Source organism: Mustela nigripes, chromosome 2 (assembly GCF_022355385.1).
Source record: "Mustela nigripes isolate SB6536 chromosome 2, MUSNIG.SB6536, whole genome shotgun sequence".
Classification (NCBI taxonomy): Eukaryota; Metazoa; Chordata; class Mammalia; order Carnivora; family Mustelidae; genus Mustela; species Mustela nigripes.
The window spans coordinates 206,903,829-206,914,627 of NC_081558.1; the positions used below are offsets into that span (position 1 = coordinate 206,903,829).

At 53.8% G+C, this 10,799-nt stretch overlaps 1 protein-coding gene across 1 annotated transcript in view; it reads left to right on the forward strand.

Moving 5' to 3' along the window:
• The window catches only part of HUNK (hormonally up-regulated Neu-associated kinase), a 98,618-nt gene extending 89,347 nt beyond the window's left edge, over window positions 1-9,271 (forward strand). Inside the window, exons 10-11 of the mRNA XM_059392255.1 lie at window positions 3,021-3,201; window positions 5,970-9,271. Coding sequence (XP_059248238.1) covers window positions 3,021-3,201; window positions 5,970-6,628 — 840 coding nt within the window. The 3' untranslated portion in view covers window positions 6,629-9,271. The remainder of the gene's footprint in view (window positions 1-3,020; window positions 3,202-5,969) is intronic.
• The last annotated feature ends 1,528 nt before the right edge of the window (window positions 9,272-10,799 follow it).

Sequence of the window (10,799 nt, forward strand, 5' to 3'; positions counted from 1 at the left end):
ACCTCCTTTTTCCTCTTCCTACTTGCTGTCAGGCCTGCAGACCGCTCCTTCCAGAAGCCCGGTGCACCATCACTCACTAGCTGCTTTCTCTCTTCTCTGAAACAGTCCCGACACTAGAAGAGTCTTGGGCAGACCCTCCTTTATCATGCCACATTTTCAAAGTGTCCAGTTTTATAAACGTCCACTCTCTTGGGCAGTGGGTAGAAAGTGGTTTAAAGAAAACCAGGAGGATTGTACGGGGCGTGCTTCTGGGTCCTCTTGGGGTTCCCCCTCTCTGATCTGCCTTGGGGAGTTCGGTTGCAGTGGGGGGGGGGTGTGTGGGTGTGGGGAGCAAGTGAGAATCAGAAGAAAACCAAAGAGGCCGCGCAGGCAGCAGCATCGCTGGGAGCGGAGCGCAGGAGCGGGTGTGGGCATGTCGAAGGGGGAACATAATGAGTCCCTCTGAAGATCTGTTTCTGTTACATAAAGCATTTTCGCATCCTGTTCCCTAGATCTCTTGTGGAGAAAATAGGGCATGCAAATGAAAAGGTATAATTGGATGATCGGTTGCATTTGGTTACCTGCACTTGGAGGGTGCTAAGATTGGCTGGTGACATGCAAACAAACGCATCCCTCGTGTGGGCTGTTGACCATCCACACCGATCGATTGGGCAGTTTATCCCTGGCAGGGATCTGCCGGACTCTGAATTCTTGGTATCCCCCAGGAAACAGGTCACCATGAAATCCCCATTCTTCTGGGCTGGAGAAGGGTGTCCTGGGGCCTTTGGGAGAAACACCAGGGTGAAGGATCCTGGAATTAGGTTCAATAGGGTGGCCCGAGCAGGTGTTCTTATTCCATTTCCCCCCTCTTTTGACCCCTCTCCATAGCAGCTTTCTGTTTGGTTCCAAATATCCCTTTGTCAGTTACCAGAGAGATTTCTAGAGCCAACCTTGGGTTCTCTCTGCAGAAAATTCATGTCTAGTACACCTCTCCATGCTAATGAACTCTAGTTAAGTGGTGTTGCTGGGGCCCAGAAACTTTGCATCTTGGCTTTTCCGCTTTTGAGAAGCCAAAGAGAGCTGGGGAGGAGCTAAAATGAAGCCAGGAAACCAGGCAGCCCTCTAAAGAGTTTAAGGTCCCAGAGCAGCCCAAAGGGGACTGTACTCATTGTTGTAGACCAGTCCTGAAAAGCAGGGAACGCCAATCTTGTCTTTACTTCTAAACACTGTTTTACGGGCGCCTGGGTGGCTCAGTGGGTTAAGCCGCTGCCTTCGGCTCGGGTCATGATCTCAGGGTCCTGGGATCGAGTCCCGCATCGGGCTCTCTGCTCAGCAGGGAGCCTGCTTCCTCCTCTCTCTCTCTCTGCCTGCCTCTCTGTCTACTTGTGATCTCTCTCTGTCAAATAAATAAATAAAATCTTTAAAAAAAAAAAAAAACACTGTTTTACAGTGTTTCATAGAAGTGCATTTGATTGCCTTTTTGCTGCTCAGAGTGTCAACAGTGGACCTGGTGACTTTCCTCATAAAAACAGAAGTAGAAAGAACAGCGTGAGAGGAGGAAATTTTGCCAGACTTTTTAGGACAAGCCTCTCATGTGCCCTTTGATGTTTGGGGCACGGGGGCGTGTGAAAGCTTGCTCCCCTTTGCATTAGAGAAGGGGATGTTGGTGTTTCACTGAAACAGGGAGAGTGAAGCCTTAAAGAACCGTGGCCTTGACCGAGATGGGCTGGAGCAGGCGGCCCCCTCTCTCCACTCAGTGACATTCTGCATTGGGACCCGGAGCACAAGCCTTCTCTGTGCCATCCCCAATGCCGACCTGGAGCCTGGGGACCACAGCTCAGTCCTTGTCCCTCGCCAGCCTCTGTGCCCCGCTCTTTCTCTCTCCTGGCCCTGCCCCAGGCTTCCAGAGGGCCCGCAGTGGCAACGGGAGAAGACGACCACTCTCTGGGCTCCGCCTCTCCTTTCTTCCCACCTCGGCCCTACACTGGTGACAGCCAGGTGGCCTTCACGGAGACCCCCAGGCTCAGCATGGCACCCCCACTTTCAATTCCTTCCCTGCCATTTTCAGAGTGGGCGTAATGAACCCCACTCTGGAGAGGCTTTGAAAATCCTCATCAGAAAGAGCCTTCCAAGGCTTCCTTACAAGCTTTTCAGCAACACCCATGAAAAATGGATGAGTTCTCTTGAATCGCAAATGCTCTCAACACTGAAGGCAAAAATGCAAAACTGTCTTTTTTTTCCCCCCCTCCCTGGTGGTGAGGTCAGGGACTCTGTTAAATGGTAAACATCAGACACTCTTCAGGGCCAGAGAAGGACCTCCAGAGCCATATCACTCCCTTCTCAGAAGCTTGAACTCGATTTTAATTCGGTTCGGTTTTCACTGGCTTTTTTAAAATAAACATTTCAATAACTGTTAAACCTTCTCTGTGTGTCTGGCTTTATGCCAGAGGCTGTGGGGTGGAAGACACGTAAAATAGGAAACTTCACTCCCGTCAGAGGGATCCTGGTAGAGTTCAGGAAAGGCAAGACTTCGAGCAAAAATAGCTAAATAGTGCCGGTGTCAAGTGCGCAGGCGAGGGCGTGTGTGACCAAGGGTGGGCACGGGTCAGAAGCGCCCAGGGCGGCTCGGGGCTCCCGCCTCCTTGGCTTGACTGAACACACACGAGTAGACATGGGCATGGAAGTGGTTGTGTCTCCTCTGCGGGCTGAATCTGAGGGCCCCGCTTTAGATAAGTCAACAGATTTCCAGAAGTCCTCATGGGCTATGCCTTAGTTTCTCCAGCGTGTTCTGGAACCACGGACCTCCTCAGGGTGACCTTGCCCTTGCTGGAACACCTCTAAACAGCGCCGTGCAGGGAGCTGGGGGTGAGGGAAGCTGGCTGTGTGGCAGGGAAGGGAGCTTCCCCGGAGCGTCTGCGGGGCCCTGGCTCTTGCGACGTTCATGGTGCAGTTGAGAGCAGAGTTTGGGGAGTCTGGGCTGTCTCAGATCTCCTCGGAGATCTGTGTGTGTCTGAGGCCATGTGTTTACTTCTGACTTGAAGGATGAAAAGCCCAAAGAACAAGAAAAAAGAGGAGATTTTCTTCATCGGCCGTTTTCCAAGAAGCCGGACAAGAACGCGCCCGCGCACAAACAGCCCTCGGCCTCTCTCATCACGCAGATTCAGAACACGAAAGCGCTGCTGAAGGACCGCAAGGCCCCCAAGGCCGGCTTCCCCGACAAAGGTGGGTCAGCTCGGGCTGCGGGCTGGACCCGTTGGGTTTCAAGATGTGTGGTCGCTGCGTACCGCTCATGGGTGGCTGTGTGGGTCCCTGGACGCACGCGATTCCTGTGCCCGTGGGAAGGCAGGGAGCACACCAAGGGAACCTGAGAACCGTCAAGGTCCAGACCGCGGTATTGGCTGCCTATGAAGGCAGGCTTTGAGACAGCGGGGTGGTGGTGGGGGTGGTTGCGCTGTATTGTGGGAGCAGAGACGGGGTACATGGTATCGTGGTTGGGAGCAGAGATCAGGGAACAAAATATTCCAGCAGCAGAGACTGGGATGCAGGAGTAGATGGGGGTGCCCAGTGTTGTGGAACAAGGGACAGGTGTTCAGTCTTATAGGAACAGAGATCAGGGTGCAGGGCATGGTGGTGAGAGAGCGTGCACAGGAGAGAGAGCCCGGTAGAGGCACTGAAGCCTGGTCGATAGAGTCTGGGCTCTGGGCTGCGGGTGGGGGGCTCAGACCCCTGCTCTGTTGGCTTCTTGTGAGCTAAGATCCTGATCCTCAGAGGATCCGAATTCGTTCCCTCGGGTAACTGATAAATACAAGGCTCCCTCCTCCGGGACAGCATGGAGAAGTGTGGAAAGCGAGCAGGGGGGCAGGAAGGTGTTGGAAAGGTTCAGAGTGCCGAGCAGTGGGACTGTTCCCCTAGGAGAGACCTGGTTCTCAGCCGGGGAGGAAAGTTCCACTGGATTCAGTTTCATTCTTGAGCTGGCAGAAGGCAGGGGATCCCTCTGGGCGGAGCTCTGTTTGTCCCCCCTTAGTGCTTCTGCTCTCTGGCTTGGTCACCAGCAGCGAAGTTGGGCCCTTGATGGCGCTATCTTGTGCTTGTCCCCAAGAAAGTCTAGGTCAGTGCTGACACTTTGAAAAACTTTGTCACCCTTGAGGTGGATTCTGTGCCTGGTAGTTTCCTCAGCAGGTCATCATTGGTTTCTTTGCATTTTTCTTCCTTCGCCCTGAGGCGTCCGAGAGCCTGGCAGGTCGCAGTCATTAGCACTGAGCACCGGCTGTGTGGCCAGACCCTGTTTCAGGCTCTTAGCTCACCCCAGTGAGCTTATTCTCACCCTCTTCTCTAGAGCAGAGGAACCAGGCACGGGGAACCGTGCAAAGTCAGAGAGCTGGTGAGCAGCAGAGTCCAGATTTCCCATTGGGCCGCCTGGCTCTAGAACTTTCTCTCCTGATCCATGCAGCCGCCTGCCTCCTGATGAGGATGGATGAGGAGGAGCCAGCCAGAGCACTCACAGGGTGGGGGGCTGGGGAGCAGGCCCTTGCTGGGGGGCTGGGGGTGGGTAATGCGGTGTGCGGGTGATTTCCAGGTGACTCTGGGCTGGGGATGAGCAGGGCGTGCGTGGGAGGCTTCCTCACAGGCTCTGCACCTCCGGGGAAGTAGAGGACGCAGGACTGGGCAGAGGAGGGGGACCACGGGCCACCAATTAGGAGCCTACGGCCATCGCAGGGAGGGGATGCTCGCATGCTGGCTGGTGCACTGCGCACGTCAGCCGTTGGTGAGAATTTGCTTGTCTCCACCGGCGGACCCCAGGAACCTGTGGTGGCCTGAGCAGGAGATTTATTCTGGGACCTGTGATTTATTTATGTGAGGCGAAGAGGATGCCCGGGGGCCTCGGCTGCTCGTGACTCACTGCTTGATCCTGCGGCTGAGGCTCGACGGGGGCCCATAAAGCCTGGTGGCAGAGAAGGGACGCTGAGGCCGGCCTTGCTCCGCAGGAACTTGGCCTGATTGCCCTGCGCTTCAAATTTGGGGGGGGTTCCCTTTCTTTTCTGGCCCGGTTTACAAACCAGGATTCCAGGCTGGGCCTGCTTGAGGTGGAAACTGTGAAGACTAGCTTGTGGCCTTCGGTGTGTAGATGAGGAGTGTGTCACCCCTGTCAGAACAGGGTGAGGCTCTGGTCCGACTGGGCATTGTGAGGAAGGAAATTCGGACACTTGCTACCACACGGGTGAGCCTCGAGAAGGTTCTGCTCAATGAGACAAGCTGGTCCCAGAAGGCAGCAGAGATCCCACTTACATGAGGTGCCTGGTGTCATCAGAGTCACAGACGGAAAGCAGGCTGGTGGGTGCCAGGGGCCGGGAACGGGAGTTCCTGTTGAGTCGGGGAGAGTTCTAGATTTCTGCCACTAAGAGTTTTATTTCACAACAACACGGGATATACTTAACCCTACTGAACTATACACCGAAAAATGATTAGGATGAGAAATTTATGTCATTTTTTTTTTTAAACACAATTAAAAAAAAAAAAAAACCCAAAAAACAAAGTCACGAGGGAAACACTCCTTCCAGGGTCAGTTGTCTGAGGACCAAGTTCATGGGTCCGCAGCAAGCCAGGCCGGGTGCGTGTCATTCTGGCTGTGGGGCGGTCGTTCCACTGAGCCACGGACTTTTTTTATTCAAAGACTCATTGGCAGGGTCCGGAGTTCAGCAACCGAAAGGAGAGCAGATGTTAAGGTGGTGCCATGGGCAGATCAGGATGCGGGAGGCCGCCTGTCCCCGGCCTGCTGTCCCCTCTGTCCTAGGAAGAGCATCTGGTTCCCTGTGGGGAGCGCCGGACGCCGGAGCCCTTTGCTTCTCGGTTCCTTCTGGTCTCCCTGAGAGGGGTCTGGCTCGGTCAGGAGGCCACAGCAGGCCGGGGAGGGCCGTCCGCACAGTGGATACAACTCTCCTCACGATGTCTTTTTGTTTTTTCTCCTTTGTCCTTTGCTTTCTTGGGTGCAGATTCCTTCGGCTGCCGCAATATTTTCCGCAAAACCTCAGACTCCAATTGTGTGGCTTCTTCTTCCATGGAGTTCATCCCCGTCCCCCCTCCCAGGACCCCCAGGATTGTCAAGAGACCAGAGCCCCCTCAGCAGAGCCCTGGGGTCCCTGGCCTGCCCCCCAAGGAAGACCCCCTGGTGCTGGATATGGTACGCTCCTTCGAGTCCGTGGATCGCGAGGACCACACGGAGCCACTGTCCCCGTCTCATCACTATAGGATTCTCGGCTCGCCTGGGGGCTTGGGCCGCGGGAGTCCCGGGGAGCGGACACTCTCCCCGGCCCTGCTGCCCGGAAGCCTGTCCCCCCTGCACACTCCTTTGCATCCCACTCTGGTCTCCTTTGCTCACGAAGAAAAGAACAGCCCCCCGAAGGAAGAGGGCGTGTGTTCCCCATCTCCAGCTCCCAGCAGTGGCCCCACGCAGCCCCTGGGGAGCCCAAACTGCGTGAAAAGCCGGGGCAGGTTCCCCATGATGGGCATCGGACAGATGTTGCGGAAACGCCAGCAAAGCTTGCAGCCCTCCGCAGACCGGCCCCTGGAGGCCAGCATGCCCCCGCTGCAGCCCATGGCCCCCGTGAGCCTCTCCTTCGACGTGCCCGACGGGGTCAAGGGCCAGTGCTGACCTGGGCCGGGGTGGGATTCTGGGTGATCGTGAGGAAAGCAAAGGAACAGAGCTCCGCACGCGCATCAGGGTGTAACGACTGGAAGGCCGCATGGGAGCCTCCTTCAGGGTCTCTGCTCTCCCCCTGCCGTGCCGTCTCCCAACTGTGAATGGCTGACACCCACAGACCCAAAGCCTGCACAGCCCAGCCTTGCACAGGGACCCCAGAGATGCCGGAATTCACTTGGAGGTCTGGCTAGAGGTGCAGTCTCTGTGTCCTGCTTCTGCCCGCTCGCCCACCAGCCCTCTGCCCGCCTCCCCCTGCCGGGCCACTGTGGCCATCAGCCTCTGGGCTACCCCTGTCCCAGCCTGTTATGGGCTCTATGCTCATGCTGTACTCCGGGGGCGCCTCTCAGGACTGTGACTTCTCAGCAGGGAGCCTGTCACATGGGGACTGGCAGTGTCCCAGAGCGTTTCCCCTTCCTCTAGGAGAGGTGACTCCCCGCAGGGCCCGGGGAGCTGCTGACTCAACGGCCAGGCCTCGGACACCTCCGAGGAAAGTGGGCCGCAGCCTCGGCCAGCGGTGCCGCCCTCTCTGCGTGGGAAGGGGCAGGCCAAGATGGAGCCGGACAGTGGCACCCCAATGAAAGGCGAAGGCCAAAGCGGACACACATTTGCCATCTTTTTTGGTTGAAACTTGCTAAGTGTCGACTTACCTTTTCCAAAGATGATTTTTCCTTAGGGGATGTCAAATCAGAGTAATAGGATTTAAAAAAACTTGGGTGGGGAGATGAGAAGCAAGCCTACCAAAGTCATGTTTTCACGAGATGATACACGTGGAGGGCCTGGGCGCCCTCCCACGTGAGGCTTTCAGTGGCTGGTGACCCTCCCCGTGATGGCCCACAGGAGGGCACGATCGCCGTGGGCCCTGTGTTCTTCCCACCTTACCAACACAGCCTAACCTTCTGGAAGGCATGGGACCTAGTTACAGCTGGGTGTTGAGAAAGAAGACGTTAAGGTTCAATGTGGATGCGTTTGGAAAGCACCATTCATTACCTCTGCTTAGTGCCGTTTTGGGGCTGCCAAGAGACCAAGAGGGGTTTCAGCCGGACGGGTTCTTTCTAAGCTGTGAGCCGCCTCCCGCGGCGGGAATCGTGGTCAGAAAAGCAGTTCCATGTGTTCTCTGAGGAGAGCAGCATTCCTCGAATGCGCTTTGAGTCTGCGTCCCATGTTCATACCTTTTGCCAAGGCTTGAACCAAAGATCCGTCTCCGGTTCCTTGTCTGTGCCATCCCTGCATGGCTTTGTGGATCTCCGTGTTGTCTGACCATGTCTCGCAGGAGCCTGCTGGGGCCACCTCCACGTGGAGCCTGGGCCCTGGGGCTTGATGGGGAGGGGAGGCCACTCCGTCATGAGCAAATTTGGGGAAAAAAAAAGAAGAAGAAGAACCAGCACGGGGCAGATCATGGTTAGCTCAGGAGACAGGTCACACCGTGGCTTGGGGTCTTCAGCTCTTGACTCGTACAGGCATGAGCAGAACCCACAGGTCACCCCAAAACTAGTCCGCTCAGCCCTCTGAGTCTGAAATAGGCCGTGGGCCTGGAGAAATACGAAGCCCACCTTCATTCCCACTGGCAGCCAGCCCAGGCCGGGGAGCTGGGGGGTGCTTCTTCGTCTTTTCTCATTTAGCCATTGTGACCTCCTTCTGCTCTGCACGATTCTGACCGAGGCAGGAAAGGTATTTGGCTGACCCTGGAAGCCGCTGGGATAGGCCCAGTCTCGGCTGATCTTGACAAGACCCTGGAGCCGCCGCCTCCCCCCTCGATGGGGTCCTCCCGGCTCTAGGGCTTGCTATGAAGGAGTCGGGTTCCTGGGTGTTGGTGTTATCCCTCTCTGTGGCTCCAGACCGGGTTCCAGAACTTTCCATTGAAAATGGAACTTTTTAAGCAGAGAGAAGAAAAGCATCTGAAAAAGACCCCTCTCCGTTGGATGTGAAGTGTCTGGTTTCTGATCAGTCAAGGAACCGTTTTTGCAAGTGTCCCGCTCTGCAGGTTTGTAGGCCTTGTCCCTGTGCCTTGTGGACTTCTTGCCCCCTGTGTCTCATTCTCGTATTGTACTTGCCTTTAGAACATAGTGTTTTTCTGTATCGCTCTTAGCTCATTGGGACCTGTGTTCTGTTCCTCAATCCAGGAGCAGCCACGGATGGTCATGCAGCTAACTGACCATGTCACCATTGGTAGCTTGAACTGTGAACTCAGGTTTATTCCAGAATCCAGTGAGAGGTGAGGGGGGAGTGAGAAACGGGGGGAGCCAGCTGTATTTTTTGTATGTGAGCACCTGACAAATCTATGAAACCGAGTGAAAGAAGAAATGTTAAATTCTTTATTATTTTATTATATTTATATGGGAAACTTGACTGTCCCTTTGGTTAAGTACAGAGTGTGTTGTCTCTGCCACCCATGACTGTCTCTCATTAGTCTGTGCCCATGACCTCAGTCAGCCTGTAGTTAACCAATGGAAATGACTGACCTATTGCCACGTGAAGTCCAGGAGGAAAAAGTCAAGTGTAATTGTACGATTTGGTCATAAGTAAGGAACGTATTTATGTCACCATTATTAAATATATGTACTTTTATAATGACTGTGAAATACACTTTTTCCCTCACTTGGACTGCTTCATTTCTTTGCATTTGGTCAATCTTAACACAATGAGTACACTGCAACAGTCAGGCTGTTTTCTATGTCTGTGACCCCACCTCGGACTTCATACAGGTGGGAACCCAGCTGTAGGGCATCTGGGGACATCTTCCATTCCTGTATCACTGCTTCATTTCCCTAGTAGCAGGTCTATGGTCCACAGAATTCTTTTTTTTTTTTTTTTTAAGATTTTATTTATTTACCTGACAGAGAGAGATCACAAGTAGGCAGAGAGGCAGGAAGAGAGAGAGGGGAAAGCAGGCTCCCCGCTGAGCAGAGAGCCCATTGTGGGGCTGGATCCCAGGACCCTGAGATCATGACCTGAGCCGAAGGCAGAGGCTTAACCCACCGAGCCACCCAGGTGCCCTGATCCACAGAATTCTTATCTGACCAAGGGACAGCTGACGGTGGTTCAAGAAAAATCAACATTTTCCCTCTTTTTCAGTAGGCTCAGGACCTCCCTTGGAGATTCTGAAAATGGCACCTGAAGAATGACATCTGTGAATAGTACCTCCAGCTTTTGTCCTTGCTTTAGGGTTGGGGGAAGAAGGGTGATGAGGGGGAACGGGAGGGTTGAATTGTCCTAGTTCTGACTTCACTCATCACTGTCTGCTAAAAGCTTTTCATATATATACATATATATCACCTCGCTTAAAGCCTTGTGCCCCCTGCACAGTGTAGCTCAGAGGATGGTGTAGTGGGAGTGCACCTTTTGCCATGCGAGGTTTCCTGAAGTGTGGTGGGCCCAGGGAGCCCCAATGAGTATCAGGTTTTGGCGATGCTCTTTCCACCCAGGGATCAGAAACATTTCAGAACAGAAAGGAACCTGAAATGATGTGCTTCAACCCCAAGCTTTCTGCAGAAGAGAAAACTCAGGCCCTGAATGGTTTAAGGACTCCCCAATGTCCCTAAGTGAGCTGGTGCCAGAGCAAGTCTGGGAGGCAGGGCTCTCCCCTCCAAGAACACGCAGAAGTCAGAGTGTGGCTGTTGTGGACAAAGTGGGGAATCCACCGTGAACAAGCTGCCATTACAACAGGTGTCTTTAAGTTCCTCCCATAGACCGGTCTTTGCAATTTCAGGTCAGTATCAGAATCATAAGATTCTGATTTCTTAAGATTCTGCGCATCACGCTCTTTTCACCATCCAACCACCAGAGAAAGACTTTCTGTTTCAACAGATCTTCCAAGTGAGCAGCGACCCCTGGGACTCTTAGTTATCTGTGTTAGCTTTTAAAATGCTATTGGATTTTACTAGATTAAATCAATATAAAACATCTTCTCAATAGCCATGTCACAAAATGAAATGAATTCAGAAAGAGTGCAAGACTGATATTTTGGGGGGGAGGTCTGGAAGCCTCTCGGTTATTGTTTTATTTGTAGGACCCCCTGTGAGCTCCAGGCACAGTGAGAATAATTCAGAGCAGTACTGGGAGCCGGTTCAATTTAATGTCATCACTTCTCAATGAAAGGAGCGTATTTCCTGAGTAGTAAATGAAT